Source organism: Gopherus flavomarginatus, chromosome 10 (genome assembly GCF_025201925.1).
Source record: "Gopherus flavomarginatus isolate rGopFla2 chromosome 10, rGopFla2.mat.asm, whole genome shotgun sequence".
In the NCBI taxonomy this organism is placed as follows: domain Eukaryota; kingdom Metazoa; phylum Chordata; order Testudines; family Testudinidae; genus Gopherus; species Gopherus flavomarginatus.
This window is the reverse complement of record NC_066626.1, coordinates 71,023,510-71,041,685: the sequence shown is the minus strand read 5'-3', so window position 1 is coordinate 71,041,685 and position 18,176 is coordinate 71,023,510. Positions and strand designations below refer to the sequence as shown.

Genomic DNA, 18,176 nt, shown 5'->3' with positions numbered 1-18,176 from the left:
TGTGTTAGTCTGTATTAGCAAAAAGAATGAGGAGTACTCATAGAGGAAAGTAACTTAAAGGATTTACCCGTATGCCGGAGTCCTGAGCAGGCATGGCCTCAACAGAAAGAGGCGGGGCCTTTCAAGATTTAGAGGCTCTGGGGTTCTGGCTGTGGCTGGGAGCCCCAGGGCCTTTAAATCACCCTAGAGCTACCAGCTGCAGAGGGGCAAATTAAAGCGCCTCGGGCTCTGGCGGCCGCAGAGCTCTGGGCTCTTTAAATCACCACGGGAGCCCTGTCGCTGCTATCCCAGGGCAGCAGGGCTTGGGCTTGGGCTAGGTCTGCGGTAATGGTGGCAGGGTTCCTGCAGTGATTTAAATGGCCCAGGGCTCCAGCTGCTGTGGGGAGCTCCAGTCCCTTTAAATCACCTCCAGAGCCTTGCCACCACTGGAGTAGAGGCGGCAGGGCTGTGGCAGCAATTTAAAGGGCCAGAGGCCCTGGCTGCTGAGGCAAGCCCTGGTCCCTTTAAAGCGCCGCTGGAGCTCTGGAAGCAGGGCTTGGGTGGTGCTTTAAAGGGCCCAGGGCTCCCCACAGGGGCCGGAGCTCCGGGACCGTTAAATCCCCACCAGAGAAACCAGTCCAGTCTGGCACGGCATACTGGCTCTTGGCAGTATGCCGTACCAGACCATACCGGCTTATTTTCACCTCTGGTAGTACTCATAGATCGCTGCTCTGGGCCAATGGGAGCTGCTGGAAGCGGTGGCCAGTCAGTCCCTTGGCTGGCGCCGCTTCCAGCAGCTCCCTTTGGCCCAGAGCAGTGATCTGTGGCCAGTGGGAGCCGCGATCAGCTGGACCTGAGGAAGGGGCAGGTAAACACACCGGCCTAACCCACCAGGGGCTTTCCCTACACAAGAGGCGACCCCTGTTTGAGAAACCCTGTTAGAGACTAACAAATTTATTTGCACGTAAGCTTTCGTCGTTACTTTCTCTTGAACAGGCTCCACTGCTGAACTGATACTTTTTGCATTCATAACAAAGTGCAACCAATGTTGGGGGGGAAAAGTCATTCAAGATTTGTGTCCAGTTGTTAGAACATAAGAACGGCCATAATGCGACCATCTAACCCTGCATCCTGTGTTCCGTCAGTGGCCAGTGTCAGGTGCCCCCAAGGGAATGAAAAGAATAGGTAATCAAGTTGTCCATTCCCTGTCACGAATTCCCAGCTTCTGGCAAACAGCAGTTCTTTTACCTTGTGGTGCAGGGGACACATCAGAGCATGATGCAATATCAGTGTTTCTCAGCTGGTGGATTGCAACCTATTGGGGGATGTCACAAAAGACAATCAAACAGACATGAGCTATTGCAAATTTTTAGGGTTATCAAATGATTAAAAATAAACCATGAGATTAAAAAAATAATCAATTGCAGTTTTAATCGCACTGTTAAACAATAAAATATTTTAAATTTATTATAAATATTTTGGATGTTTTTCTACATTTTTAAATATATTGATTTCAATTACGACACAGAATACAAAGTGTAGAGTTCTCACTTTATATTATTATTTTTCATTACAAATGTTTGCACTGTAAAAAAGTGCAATCTACTAGTCAAAGTATGGAGGGGCCTATGAATGTTTAGCATATCTGGCACATAAACACCTTGTAACGCTGGCTATAACAGTGCCATGCACACATCTTTTCTCATTTTCAGGTGACGTAAATAAAAAGTGGGCAGCATTGTCTCCTGAAAATGTAAACAAACTTGTTTGTCCTAGCGATTGGCTGAACAAGAAGCAGGCTTGAGTAGACTTGTAGGCTCTAAAGTTTTACAGTGTTTTGGTTTTGAGTTCAGATATGTAAAAAAATAATTCTACATTTGTAAATTGCACTTTCACGATAGAGCTAGCACTACAGTACTTGTATGATGTGAAATGAAAAATACTATTTCTTATGTTTATCTTCTTTACAGTGCAAATATTTGTAATACAAATAATAATATAAAGTGATCACTGTACAATTTGCATTCTGCATTGTAATTGAAATCAATATATTTGAAAATGTAGAAAAACAGCCAAAATATTTATAATAAATTGGTATTAAAACTGTGATTCATCACGGTTAATTTCTTTAATCAAGTTAATTTGTTTTGAGTTAATCATTTGAATTAACTGCAGTTAATTGACAGCCTTATAAATTTTATTACAATCTAAAGCAAAGAAAAATCTCACTTCCCCATTGGTCACATACCTTACACTTCAAAGTCAAGTGTGCTCTGTTAACCTACACAGACACACACAAACAAATAAATTATATAGGGTTACCATTGTTATCCTTGATACTTTTTTTATTCTTACTTTTATAGTAAATGTAAGGTAGAGAGTTGTGAAATGTTATTTACTTTGAATAAAGGGTTGCCAATCTGAAAGGGTTGAGAAACACAGAACTATATTATTAGTATCTGTTGAGATGCAGGATGTTACCCAATGTGTTTCCATTTTCATGAGAGATGGAAGGACTGTGCAATAAATATAAATAACTGATGACATCAGATTTTATTGCCACTGAATAGATGATTTACTTAGGCAGTAGCATAAACTGAAGGACACAGGCTCCTTATGTAGACAGCAAGTGCCACCTAGTGGAATAGAGGTTACAGTGAAATTGCAACCAAAATTTTTTACCAAAATTGAAAGATCAGCCGATACATTTAAAACAGTAGCGAGGAATGGAAAAGGGAAGAGAGGGATATTGCCCTAGTAGGAGATCCTAGATGCAGGTAAGGGAGAATCCTTTTAAGGAATGGCATTGATGGCCTTGTAAGTTAGGCCTGGCACAGATGGTTTTACAATTGATATACTGCCCCGGTCAGGAAAATGAAATTATAGTAAGACAAATACATATTCGTGCCATTTCTGTTGTCCATTCAATGCTGTTAATGGGACAGTGTAAAAGTTGCTTCTACCAGACAAAAGAGCTGTGCATGTCTGGGACTGTGAAAAAAATTCTCTCAGGAACTAAGGACTGTCACAAACCTCACCACCTTCTTCTCCAAGTGAAAGATGCATTTATTTGACCTTGATTTTTCTAATATAAATGCATAGTAACATGTATATTTTAAAAAATACTCTAAAACTCTATCAAAACATGACATTTCACTGCATACGCTTCTTACTACGGGGAGAAGATGAGAGAACAAGCAACACGTGAAAGATGTGTAGTCACATTGCTTAATTCACTACTGGAAGGCACTCGGCTACTATGGTGATAAACATGGTATATATAAAAAATAGAAAGTGAGCTTCACAGTAGCATCAGGACTTCAGGATACTTACGGAACCAGCTGACGCAATCTCAGAACCATTAGCAATTATCTTTGAGAACTCATGGAGGATGGGTGAGGTCTCAGAGGAGTGGAGAAGGGGAAACATAATATCTCTCTTAAAAAGGCAGAACAAAGTGGATCTGGGAAATTATAGACCAGTCAATCTAACTTCTATATCAGAAGAGACACTAGAACAAGTTATTAAACAATCAATTTTTAAGCACAGACAGGATAATAGAGTTATAAGGAAGAGTCAGCATAGATTTGTCAAGAACAAATCATGCCAAACCAACCAAATTTCCTTCCTATACAGAGTTACTGGCCTAGTGGATGTGGGGGAAGCAGGAGATGTGATATGCCTTGATTTTACTAAGGCTTTTGACACAGCCCCATGCAACAGTCTCATAAGCAAACTGGGGAAATGCGGTCTACATGAAATTACTGTAAATTGAGTGCACAACTGACTGAAAGATCTTACTTAAAGAGTAGTTATCAATGGTTTACTGTCAAACTGGGAGGGTGTATTTAGTAAGATCCCCCAGTGGTCAGTCCTAGCTCCAATACTATTCAGTATTTTAATTAATAACTTGTATAATGGAGTGGAGAGTATGCTTATAAAATTTGCAGATGACACCAAGCTGAGAGCCGGTGCAAGCACTGGAGGACAGAATCTGAATTCAAAATGACCTTGACAAATTGGAGAATTGCTTTGAAATCAACAAGATACAATTTATTAAAGATAAATACAAAGTACTTCACATAAGAAGGAAAAATCAAGTGCACAGTTACAAAATGGGGAATAATCTGAAAAGGATTTGGGGATTATAGCGGATCACAAATAGAATGTGAGAGAGAGACAATGTGGGTGAGGTAATATATTGTGTTGGACCAGCTTCTATTGGTGAGAAAGACAAGCTGTCAAGCTTACACAGAGCTCTTCAGGTCTGGGAAATGTACTCAGAGTGTCACAGAAAAATACAAGGTGGAACAGATTGTTTACCTTAAATACTTAACATATATTTCGAGGGATCATTCAAAGGCCTGTTAACACCTTGCCAGTCATAGGCGGTAAAGGGGGAAAAAGCTGAGTCAAAGAACAAGATGAGAAGGTTCACAGAAGATGATGGGCAATTGTCAAACTGCTGTCAAGTACCTTATGGTGCAAGTATTTTCTCTGAGATGCTTTAAGTCACCAAACTACTACTCGAAGTGAGGGTGAGCTTCCACCAAACTGATAATTGATGGCCATGAATGCAGAGGCTTGAATAATTAAGAAAGAACTAATCTAAATGATTTAAAAACAAACAACAGCCTCCTCCTCCCACCCTTCATTTAGAATGATTTTCAGAGATGTATTCTACAATGCATATTAGCAGAAGAGACACATGCAAATAGATTTCTTTTTAAAATTGAAAGTGAGTGAGGAGAATAGAAAGAGGTGATGTAATTAGAGATTACAATATTGCCAACCACAAGTGATCAAAAATCATGAAACAGACCCCTAAAATCATGAGATTTTATAAATAATAAAGTTATATACCATTACCTCCCGTGTTCTTAACTGATAACAAATGTTTGCTTAGATTTGGTTCAGTCTTTTCTGGATGTTCTAACTCATCTCCAGAAAGAAGATCAAGTCAAACTTTGCCCTTGATGAGCCTCAACTGTGATTTCTTGTTACCCAAAGTTGGCAGAAACTGAGTACTATGAAGCCAGTATAATCACTCCTGGGGGAGGGCGAGTGCCCTTCTCTTACTCAACAGTGTCCTCTATGACTAAATAAGGGATAATACTGAAAGATTTATAAGAAGGCCAAGTCCAGTCCTCTTTGGCCAGAAGGATTTAGGCTGTAGCATGAAACCTTAAAGATGGGTGGTACTAAAATAAAAATATATGTATATTTCCAGTTTAAATTAGAATACTTTATATTGAATATCTTAGCCAAGATAGTATGTGGGTAGCTGACCATTCTTTAGTGATAAAATTAACAGAAATAGAACACTCAAGCAGTCAAGCCAACTTTAAAAAGACCTTTAAATAAGCTGCACTTCAGTATCTAAGCTGCTTTGTGAATATACAATAGTTTTGTTCTATAAGTCAGTTTGAATACAGAAGGTCAATAATAGTTTAGGCCCCGCTCCTGCTCCAATGGCAAAACTTCAACTAACTTGAGGAGCAGAATCAGATACATAGAGACAGATTCTGTGGTCATTTTGCACAAAAGGGCTAGGACAGCAGAAGCCTTCCTCACACATTACTGTCCCTCCTATATGGGGAGCTCAAGGATTGGTCTCTTTAGTCCGTTGAGAGCACACAATACCCTAAAGATGATGAGTAGTTATGGCGAAGAGGCAGAGCTTGTCACTGTCCTCCACTGTGACCCCACTCCATGGAGCGGAGCCAATCTCACTGGATGGAGTAAGCTGTATCCACAAAGGGTGTAATAGTGGGTGTGTTTCTGGGGAGTGCAGGAAAGCGGTGCTTGCACTGTGGTGGTACTGCTTCACCTCTTTCAGGCGTGATCTAGCTGTCTGTCAGGAGCACTGGTATTAGATAAAATATGGTATAACACCATACAAGATAATTTTCCATAAGGTTCTTACTGGTTTTCTTGGCAGCAGAAAATCATTAGTTTCCAATCATTGGTTGGAAAATTGGAATTTTTTCCTGCAAGAAATTTTGAATGAAAATCTTTCAATTTTTGGTCAAAAACATTTGAGTTTTCCCATGGGAAGTTTTGTATTAATTTGATTAAGCTCTAATGTATGTTTTTTTTCAACCAAAAACTGAAATCAAATGGCATTTTAAATGGAAACAAAATGAACATTTTTTCATATGAAAACATCAATTCAAAATGAGAATTTTTGTTCAGAAATTTTCTGCAAAATGTTTTTGTTGTAATTGGCATATTCCAATGAAAAATTTGTTTCAACAAAACTGTATGTTTCAAAGGGAAAACTTTCAGCACAATAAATAAATAAAATGCAAAATTGGCCAGCTCTAATAATTAACCTGTGACGATGTTCTATTTCACTGACATTCTCTTAATCCACACTCATACATTTCTGATTGACTTCTTGGCCAAACTGTTTATTGATAGACACAAGAAAAAAGACAATGAAAGGCCTAATAGTAACCATTATTTTGAAGCAAGTTTCTTCATCTTCCTATCAAAGTGATAAGCTGTGCCACTATTCCAGTCTGACCCGTGGATTCTGGGTAAAATCATTCACCTTGATTAGGCCATCAGGTCCAATGCTGCATAAAGATGAAATATATATTAAATTCATCGAGACCTATATTTTCATTATAGATGTAACAGAAAACATAATACTAATTATAAACTTCCCCTCTTCCACCCAATCTCTGCTCCCTGTGCTGTAGTCAAACTTCACTTCTCTCCAAACTATGCTCTTTGGCCCTCCTCCTACTGCAGTTGAAGTCAATGGAAACATTTGCATTGACTTTAGTGGGAGTTGGATTGAACCCTTTGTCTCTTTCATCCATCCCAGATCATGACTTTTCCCATGGCATCCTGTACACTTGGAACAAGTTTTTCATTTATTTACATCAAGATGCCTCCCTTTTTCAAAATACACACAACAATCCATGAAGCATTTACTATAATGTCATATTGTTCTACCATTTACTATAATGACCATTCAGCATTCTGGGCATATTTGTTTTATTCTGTTGAGCTATATTGCACTGCTGTAACTTTATGGGCAGAGCCTCACTTGGTATAAATTGTCAAAACTTCTTTGAAATCAGTAGAGCTATGCCAGTTTTTCTAGCTGAGGATCTGCCCCTTAGGGTGTAAGCTATCTGTGGCAGAGGCTTGTTACTTGTTTAGTGCTATATAAATAATAAATGGTAATAATCCTTAAGACTCTTCCACGTGAACTCTGTGCTTTTCTTTGGACTGAAGGAATTTGGTGCCAGGACAACATCTTTCTTTGTCTCCTTTGAAGCATTTAGCACATCTTTTGGTGCTATACAATAAATAATTATGATTCTTCCTTTTTCTTGTCTCTTCCTCCCCCATTATTATTGGCCTTTATTGCTCGCTCATAATTACCTTTCACACTCTCATTCTAACAATTCTTTCCCTATGCCTGCTACCATTTTTACTTCTTCCTAGTCTGTTTCGCTCTCTCTACCTTCTGCCTCTCTTTTCTACTGACTCCCTTCCTCGTTTGTTTTTCCATCCTTCCTGCAGTTTAACAGCTACAGCATAAATACATGCCTCTGGATGAAAGAACCTTTAACTATGGTTGACAATTGACAAAGATGTACTTACACCTCCTGTTCAATGTAATTCAGCATTCGGCTGACATGAGATGCTGAAATCTCCCCGTCTATTTCAGCAATGTATGTGTAGAGAAACTGGAAAGTGCTAAAAGGAATACGTGGGGGTCCACTGTCATAATCGCTGGATAAAACCTCACATATAATCTTCAGTGTTTTTGCAATAGTCTATTGGGAAAAGAGAATAAAATAAGTGAGCCTTACTTTTCGCACTATCAATGAAGAGACTAGAGGCCTACTTTTCTTGGTATGGTAAGAAACACTGTCATATAGACACAAAAAATATGTCTGAAAAGCCATAAATAAAGGATTGAATGATAAATGACAATGTAATGAATAAAAGGAGAGGTCTGCTGGGATCTCCAGAAGCTGGATTAAGGCTTTATTTTATTTAACATCTTTATTCATGTTCTGGAAGATGAAATAAGTACTTGGAGATTGTTTGATGAATAGTACTATTATAAATGTGACATTATTCATATTATAAATAGTACATTTATTTTGCAAGTGATACTGAAGGCTAGATTCTGTCTTTAGGCCCAGCCTTGTGTGAGGGCTGATCATTGAGCGGTTGCATTTCAGGAATCTTTGAGGTTCATTTCCGTCTCTTTTTTCTCATTACTCTCGCTGGGCTGCACTTTTCTTTTGGTCTATACCAGCAGCAAATTTTGACACTCTCTGTGTTGACTGGTGCATTAGGCAATGGTGTTAAGGCTTTGCCAATTACCAGCCCCTCCATCCAAACCTGCCCCATGGAAGAGTAAATTGGCATAGATTATGCACCTGTGCACTTCAATTTAAGATCTGGTTAACCAGTTAAGGGGGTGTAAGAAGTTTTCAAACATCCTCTTACTCCCCTGCGTGTGAGCATTTATTATACATGTCAAAGTCTAGTGCGAACGTGGGAGGTATTGCAAACAAGATCTAATTCTATAATCCGGACTCAAGCAAAATTCTCATTAAAGTCAACTAATATAAAGGGACCTTGTCATAAACAGATAGTTAAGGGTTAATGTCTCTTTTACCTGTAAAGGGTTAACAAGCTCAGTGAACCTGGCTGACACCTGACCAAAGGACCAATCGGGGGACAAGATACTTTCAAATCTTGGTGGAGGGAAGTCCTTGTTTGTGCTGTTTGTTTTGTTCTTTGTTCTCTCTTGGAGCTAAGAGGGGCCAGACATGCAACCAGATCGGTCTCCATTCTTTCTAACACAGTCTCTCATGTTCATAATAGTAAGTACTAACTAGTTAAAAGGCGGATTAGTTTTATGTTTGTTTTCTTTATTTGCAAATGTGTATTTTGCTGGAAGGATATTTTACCTCTGTTTGCTGTAACTTGTAACTTAGGCTAGGGGGGATGGAGTCCCTCTAGTCTATATAAGCTGAAGACCCTGTAAACATTTTCCATCTTGATTTTACAGAGATAATTTTTATTTTTTCTTTCTTAATTAAAAGCTTTCTTTTTTCAGAACCTAATTGATTTTTTCCTTGTGTAAAACTCAAGGGGATTGGGTCTGAACTCACCAGGGAGTGGTGGGGGAGAGAGAAGGAGGGGGAAAGGTTAATTCCTCTCTGTCTTAGGATCCAAGGAGGTTGGATCAGTGTATCTCTCAGGGAAAGTCTGGGAGGGGGAAAGGAGGGGGAATGGTTCATTTCTCTCTGTTTTAAGACCCAAGGGATTTGGGTCTTGGGTTCCCCAGGGAAGGTTTTTGGGGGACAGGAAGTGTACCAAAACACTATATTTTTGGTTGGTGGCAGCGCTATCAGATCTAAGCTAGGAATTAAGCTTAGAAGGGTACATGCAGGTCCCCACTTTCTGGACGCTAAAGTTCAAAGTGGGAATAATACCTTGACAGACCTGAAAAGTTATCAGTATGGGAGGGAAATACTAAAATAAAATTCATCCTGGAAAAATGCAAACTAATATATTTTGTGAGGTGGGAACTCAAGCTATTCAATGGAAGGGACAAATCTAGAGCACAGTAATGACAAAGTGGTGATGGTGAACAGCAATGGTTATGGTGTCACAAAATACTCCACTATGAATGTGGTTTTCATATGTAGAGAAATCATGTCACAGACTACAGGAACAACAATCCTACCATGCAGTTTAGGATTCAGGTGGGATTGCGCCTGCAACACTGTATACTTCTCAATACCAGAAAGAGGTTGACAAATTGGAGGGAATTCAGAGAATAGCAACAAAAATTATTTTTAAGTGTTGGAGGAATTAATTTATAAGAAAAGACTCAAAGAAGAAATTATGTAAAAGCTGGGTATGTTATGAGTAATGAAATATATTATAATTATTTGTTGTGGTGTCATTTGAGATCTCAACCCCACTGAGCGGTGTGATTGGGTGGACTAGGCCCTGAGGCCCCTTGCTGGTGGCCTGTTGACCTTGCCACATCCACCCCAGACAAGGGCAGTAGAGCGGTCCTCCAAGCTGCCTAGAGAGGCTGTGTGGGAAGCAGCCAATCAGGGCCCAGCAAACTAGTATAAAAAGCGCTGCAGAGCCAGAATAGGGGCAGTACTTTGCTAGAGCTGAAGGAAAGTGGATGATGTGTGGCTGGGTGAGGGATCTGCAGTACCTTGGATGAGGTAGTGCTCCCCAAGCTGGGGAGAGTGAGAAGGAGCCCTGAGTGGGTTGTGGGGACTCCATCAGAACAAAGGCTTGAGGTAAGGGTCAAGATAGCACAGGGCTGTGAGGAAGTGGCCCAGGGAATTAGAACAGCAGTGGGACTTAAGATAAAGGGACACAGTAAACAGTTATTATCTATAGGGTCCCTGGGTTGAGACCTGGAGTAGTGGATGGGCCTGGGTCCCTCCCATCCCCATTAATCACCAGGGAAAGCGGCCCAGACACTGAGGCACCCCAGAGGGGGGAAATGAACTACAACAGCCCAGCTGGAGAGTTGTGGATGGAAAGACCCTAAGAGGGTGAAGACTGTCACCAGGGAGGGAGCCCTGGGGCACTACTTTATCCTGGAGCATGGACAACTGGTGGGAGACATTACTGAGAGACCCCTGTTGGGCTTGTACCCCATAAGGGGTTTTGCTTGTTTTTTATCATACGGACTGTGTGTAACTTGGCCAGAGGGCTGAGTCACCGAAGACCCACCACAAAGAGAGAGAGAATGTAAGCACAGGCACTAGGCTGGAGGGCACTTGTGAGAGGTGAGTGTGACCCCATTACAGGTGGGTAGTATATAAATATAACAAAAGGATGGTTCCTATGGCAAAAAGTTTACAATATAGGATGGCAGACTGGTACAACAAATAAAAACTGTCTACAGGATCTGAAATGTGTAAATAACAACAAGAACTAAGAGTTGCTTAGGATGGTATACTCTGGGGAGCTGGGGCTTCACCTTTTTATGAGTGCTGTCATCAGTTAAGGTGAAACAAAATTATTTTGCTGAGGAAAGTACAGGAAACAAACTAACAAAAGGAAGGAACTAGGAACAATAGAAGCAGAGCTGCAAGCCACCAAATCACACTAGAAAACAGGATGACCAACTCTTTAGGCAATTACCTATAAGACAGGAAAAAAGCTGCATAATAATGAAGGACTTCAATCTGAGTGACACATGCTCGAGGTCTCATGCCACCAGTACTAAAACATCCTTGGAATTTATTAAAATTATAGATGACCATTTCCTAACTCAAAAATTGTTGCATCCAACATGTGGCAATTTATATTAGACCACCTCTTGACAGATGAAGAGGAATTGATTACAGACCTAAAAATCAGAGGATGCTTAGGTGTCAGCAATCATGACTTGGCTATATTTGTTATGTGTAAGCACAATAAATTTTAAACCAGTAATATATGTACTTATTGTTTTTACAAAGACCAGTTTCACAAAACTGAAAACAATTTAGAGACAAATCAGCTGGGAGAAAGAGTTTAAACTAAAATTGTGAATGATAACTTGAAACTGTTCAAGAAGATTTTACTAGATGTACAAAAAGCCGCAACGGAGGAGGAAGATTATGGTGGTTAAAAAACCTGCCTGGTTTAGAGAGGAAGTGACAGCAGCTATAAAAATATATAACAAAGAGGATAGCAGTGAATATAAATTGGAAGCTAGGAGTTGAAATAAATTGATAAGGGAAGCAAAAGGACACAAGGCAAAATCTATGGCCAGCAAAGTTATGGACAAGAAGGAATTTAAGTATATTAGGAAGAAAAGGAACTGTGAAAACAATACTGGTCCATTATTATATGGGAATAGTAGAATTGTCAATAATAATGCAGAAAAGGCAGAGGTGTTTAATAAATATTTCTGTTCTGTGTTTGGGGAGAAAAAAAATGATGTATTCATATCACACGACAATTAAATACTTTCTATTCCAACAGTAACTAAGGAGGATGTTAAATAGCAACTATTAAAGTGAAATATTTTTTAAAACTCCTGGATGCAAGTTAGATGGACCTGCTGATTTAAAAAGTTGTCCAATGAGCTCATTGGACCATTACGGTTGGTTTTTCAATAAGTCTTGGAACAGTGGGAAAGTTCCAGAGCACTGGAAGAAAGTTAATGTTGTGCCAATATTTAAACAAGCAAATGGGATAATCCAGTTAATTATAGGCCCGTCAGCCTGATATTGATCTCTGGCAAAATAATGGAATGGCTGATGTAGGATTCAGTTTACAAGGAGTTAAATACAATAGTGTTATGGAAAATAGACCTATCAGACTAATTTTTTTTTGAGAGTACAAGTTTGGTTGATAAAGGTAAGAGTATTGATGTGATATACTTAGACTTCTGTAAGGTGCTTGACTTGGTACTGCATGACATTTTGATTAAGAAACTAGAAGAATACAAAATCAACAATGGTACGCATTAAATGGATTAAAAACTAGCTAAGCGATAGGTTTCAAAATATAATTGTAAATAGGGAATCATCATTAAGTCGGTGGTGTTTCTACAGGAGTCCTGCAAAGATTGGTTCTTGACACTATGCTGTTTAGCAGTTTTATCAATAACTTGGAAGAAAACAAAATAATTACTGATAAAGTTTGCAGATGACAAAGATTTGGGAGTAGTAAATAATGAAGAGGACAGTTCATTGACATAGGGTTAGCTGGATCACTTGGTAAGCTAGATGCCAGCAAACAATGTGTTTCAATGTGACCAAATGTTTACAGGATGCAGGGACTGTATCCTGGGAAGCAGTGACTCTGAAAAAGATTTGGGGGTCAGGGTGGACATCTAGCTGAATATGAGTTCCAAGAGTGAGATTGAGTCTAAAAGATCAAATGATTCTTGGGTGTATAAACAGGGATAAGGAGATTGCCTTACTTCTGTGTTTGGCCCAGGTGCCCACACTTCAGGAAGGATGATGGAAAACTTGGAAAGGTTTCAGAGAAGTTCCATGAGAATGATTAAAGGACTGGTAAACATGTCCTTTGGAAAAAGATTGAAGGAGATCAATCTATTTAGCTTAACAAAGAGAAGGTTGAGGGTTGACTTGATCACAGCCTATGAGTACCTACATGAAGAACAGAAATCCGATAACAGAGGATTCTTCAATTTAGCAGACAAAGGTATATCAGGATCCAATGGCTTGAAGTTGAAGCTAGACAAATTCAGACTACAAATAAGGTGAAAATTTAACAGTGATGGAAACTAACCATTAGAATAATTTACTGAGGTTTGTAGTGGATTCTCTCTCACAAGAGATATTTGATCACACCATTCATATAGTGTAAAGCATGCCTGGTTGGTTGGTACTGGTTTTACAGTGACTGCCTTGCACATTGGGGAGCCTCACCCTGCATTCTGTGTGCACCTAAACGTCTGATGAAGAGAGGTTCAGTTGTATAATGGATGATGGACTTAATTTGATGCACCAGTGTTTTCCATTGTGTGCTAGACACTAACCATAACCTTCTAGAATTCATCATTTGTAAAAACTCACCCTGAATGTAAAGGTCTGATATATAAAACTATATTTCAAGCTCTCCTGGCTGGGAATCGTGACTTTGAATAAGTATTTCTGAAAAGCACCTAACTCACTTTTTGAATGCTGTAAAAATATTAACCGTAATCATGAAGGGATGTGAAACATCTTTGAGATCACAAGAGCTCTGGTGATGCTGGGATGGTTGTGAACCTTAAATGTTTAGGGCCCTGATATATCATTGTAACAGGATGGCTTGCCCATCTTCTGGAGTGCCTGAGGCTAAGCTAGCTTGATTACAAGATGAGCCCCACCTGTGAGGAATCTGGTGATTCAAATATAAAGGGCAACAGGAAGCTGCAGGGAGGGGTGTGACTAAGAGAGAGTAGCTGAGATTGCTAGAGCCCGGAGGTCTGGCAGTATTTAGAAAAAGAGGAGTTTATGTGGAGAAGGTGGAAAGAGCAGCTATGAAGAACAAGTTTAGTTCCAGTAGAGCAGTAGCCAGATAAAGCCTGTGAGTGGGAGTTTAAGAAGGGAAGTTGAACTGACACATGTTTGGTTTTGGACTCTTGAGTTCTGTATTTGACAAATTCTAGTGCCAACCTGAGGAGAACTGCAGGAGAGTGAATTAGAGAGTTTGATCTTACACGGTTACTGGAGACTGAGCTCTTACAGGATCCAGATGAAGAGAAAATAGAGGTGGAATGGCCAAAGAGGCAACCCTAATCCTGACAAAGGTGCTCAGGAGGCAGTAAATGGTCACAATCATTATCCTGTAAAGGATTATCAGTTAAAGCCTTTTGTTGAATACAGAAGCATACAAATGGTTGATCCTGATATTCTGATGTGCAACTAGAGGTTTTTCCCGAAAGTGTGGCCTAATTCTGTTCTCATTAAAGTCAATAAAATCCCTCCTTTAGTTCCCACTGATGCTAACAGGAGTGTTCACTAGGACTATGTGAGCAGTTTAGGGATCATTAATCTTATAGAATTATCTAATTTGTAGGACTGCATCATTAAGGGACACAATGTTTTGAACTTTATGCACTGCTGACAGTTTTAATATAGTTTTTTTTCCAGTTAGTGGATACATATTATACATTGCACAGAAGGTCGCAAGACTCTTGAATCCCACAAGATGGAGCCAACTGATTGTATAATGACCAGACCTCTGCTTATTCTAAGACTGACAAAGGGTCCCTCATTATTTTTTTTGAAATAAACTAATGCACATGTATTTTGTTTGCAGAATTCATGGAAGCATCACTGGCACCTCATGGAAAACTTTTTACTTAGAGACAATTCTGCTGATGTGAATGTTTTTCACTGGTAGGGGCATTCTCATGAAAACAGGAGCTTTATTGTCTAGGACTTCATTGACTCCAACTGTTTGTTGCTCACCTGAAGTCAAAATTTTCTGTGATATCAAAATTATCTGCACAAAACCTAAGTCTAATGTCAAAATTAGAATATTATGACTTTAACTGAGGAATAAACTGAAGAAAGAGTTGAATGTTTAAGCACAAATATCCCATTTTCATACAAATGTCCCTAATGAAGCAAAAGAGAAGTGAAATACAGAAAATAGGATTTCTAAATACAATTATCTCTAAATGGAATGATTTTCAAGATTTGCTATGAGGCAAATGTTGCTAGTGATACTGACTGATCATAGCACCACTGATGTAAAACTTGTAAATGTTTTAGTTAAAACAGTGCTTAAAATGAGTTATATTTATTGTTTCAGGAGCAGATTAATACATTTTAAAGCCACGAGGGACCATTATGATCATCTAGTCTGACCTGCTAACTATATGCCATAGAAGATCATCCTAGAACTTCTGTTTCAAGTCCATAATTTCTGTTTGAGCTATAGCACTGTAGGGGCAAGGTTGCGGAAGATTGGCGAGGAGCTATGTGGAGGACCAAGTATGTGATTGAATGCAGGCGGAAGATGCAGGCTGTTCAGTGAACTTTGCCTGATAGACCTTGCTAAGATATGATTTAGTACAGTTCAGCATGTTTTTGTTTGTAAATAAGTTAGTTTAGATAATATGTACAATTTATGAATGTAATGAATGCAGCCAGCTGTTGAGCCCATATAACCCTGAGATAAGCACGGGGGATATAACATCGCAAAGCACTCCCCTTGATGGAGTCCTGCCCGGCCAGCTGTCCCGGATGGCTAGAGTCTCCTGCAGCCCCTCTGCGCACCTCAGGGACTCCCCGCACAGCTTGGAGTGTAAGTCCTTCTCTCAGTAAAGCCTTGCTTATTATTCTTGGTCTGAGTGTCATTCTTTTGCTGGTATCTCGGCTCCCCTTGTGGGCACAAGCAGGTCTTTTAAAAATGTATCTAATCTTGAGTTAAAGATTGCAAGTGATGGAGAATCCACCATATGCCTAGGTATATTGTTCCAATGGCTAAGCAACCTCCCTGTTTTTTTTAAAAAAGCTTGCCATTCACCTCCTCTGCAATAGGTCAGAGAGGATTTGAACATGCAACCACTTGCTTACAGAGCACAACATGTTCTGGTGCCCCATTAAGCCATTGCAGCTATGTTGAGAATATAAATGTTAATAAAAATGTACAGTTGTTAATGCCTCTTTCAAATTATAAGAATCTAAAAGGGCACCTATCCTAGGTCCTAAGAGCCTCTGACATTTTCCTAAAATGCACATCATAACAAATCCAGCAGGAAACCCCACCATATAACAAACACAAGTATCTAAACTCTTACAGCAAAGACAATAAAGAAACCCCTACCACACCATGATATCAACCTGCATGAATCAACCCTTACCCCAAAGCCTCATTAAAATGATGAGTTTTGCAGCATACACCGAAGGCCAACAGACTCTGGCTATTTCAGACATAGCAGGAAAATGAATTCCAAAGTCAAGGGGCCCTCATGGGGAACACTTGTAAACCAAGAGGGTTACAGATAACCTCCGTTAAGGTCAACTGTGGCAGTATTGTAGGGAGAGACAGATGGTCTCTCAAATAGGCAGGTCCAAGGACATGCAGGGTTTTATAGATCAAAACTATCACCTTAAATGCCACTCTGAAATCCACATGCAACCAGTGCAGATGACAAAGTACTACTGCAATGTGCTTGCAGTGAAATACCTTAACAAGCAGCCTGCCTCATTCAGCACCAGCTTAATTAAAATGCATTGAAAATACAGTCCCATGTAGAGCATGTTACAGTAATCAAATCTAACCTTGGGGTGGCAAAATCATTAGTCATGGAAGTGAGTTCTGAATTAGAGAGAAAGGGTTACAATTTTCTGGCCAGTCACAAATGAAAGACAACTACCCTGGCTGCTGTTGATACCTAATTATCCAGCTATAGCTGGGAATCTAGCTAAACTTCCAAATTTTGAACTTGGGTGAAAAATGGTGGACAAACACTCAGTCACAGGGGAAGATATATCACCATATCTCCCAGTTTCATGCCAAACTCACCAACATCACATCTATTTTCTTTGGATTGAGATGCAGCCAACTTGCTCACATCCATGCTCCAATCTCAGCCAAGTTAAGGCTTTCAACTGCACCATAAAGCTGGGGAAATCAGCATACTGAAGACCCCATAACCAATGGCTTCCTGCTAACCTTCCTAATGGCCTCATAAAACTTTAATAGGTGTAGGAACAAAGTGGAGCCTTGCAGTACCTCACATGAAAGCATCCTCAGAGAAGATGAGTGATTGCCTGACTCCACACCATGGGAATCTCACTGAGAAAAAAGAAAAACTCTGTCTACTCTCCCTGGGACCTACAGGTGAGTCAATAACACCTTGTGATCCACAGTATAGAAGACAGCTGATAGATCTAATGATATCAGCATAGTTACTTGATTTTCATCCATCACTGGAGAAAAAAATCAATCAATGTAGTTTCCTTGCTGAAGAAAGCGACAGTATGTAAGCTAACAAGAATCATAGAAATCTGAAGTATCTAGATACTGTGATAGTTCCCTCAACATTTTGAATAGTATTAACCACAAAAGGAAGACTAGATACAAGATGGCAGTCAGCTAGATTGTCAAAATTAAATGATGGCTTCCTGAGGCAATTAGAGAAGGTGGCAGCTTAACCTCCTTAAGGCAGGGATTGCTAATCTCCATCAGCATTTGACCTAATATCTCCCCTCTGGTCTTCACCAGATAGGAAAGATGTGAATCTAGAATATATGATGCGGTACCAAGTTTGCTCCAACACTTCTAGAATCTCAGTCAGCACCAACAGGTGAAATTTATGTGAAGTGACAAGATGTTCTTCTTCCTCCATGGAAAGAGAGAATTTGCTCCAAAAGTGCATAATTTTTCTCTTAAAAGAACTATACATTTCCTAATACGGGAGGGATTTAGATCACAGTGCAGAGAGCCAGAATAAACCAAAGCAAATCTATTGACTGAAATATTGTGGATGCTATGGTGGAGACAACCTTTTTTTGCCTCTCTCATAGTTATGGCATACATGTCTAGAAAAATTTTTATGATACAATCAGATAAAGTCTATAACTCTGCTGCTGTCACTCTAGCTGTCTTCCCCTATTGTTGCAAATCATCTGTAAAACAATGTGAACTGTTATAATGAAGTTGGGAAAGACCGTCCAGGTACCACTATATCAGTGGAAGACAAAATAAATCCT

The 18,176-nt window shown here is 39.6% G+C and overlaps 1 protein-coding gene across 2 annotated transcripts in view; it reads right to left on the bottom strand.

Annotated features, from left to right (window-relative positions):
* Positions 1-6,437: 6,437 nt before the first annotated feature.
* Positions 6,438-18,176, bottom strand: part of LOC127030522 (ropporin-1) — a 63,426-nt gene continuing 51,687 nt past the window's right edge. For both annotated transcript variants that reach the window (XM_050917192.1, XM_050917191.1), the window contains exons 4-5: positions 7,603-7,778; positions 6,438-6,560 (exon numbers count right to left, since the gene is read on the bottom strand). In XM_050917192.1, the coding sequence (XP_050773149.1) occupies positions 6,494-6,560; positions 7,603-7,778 (243 nt within the window). In that variant the 3' untranslated portion in view covers positions 6,438-6,493. The remainder of the gene's footprint in view (positions 6,561-7,602; positions 7,779-18,176) is intronic.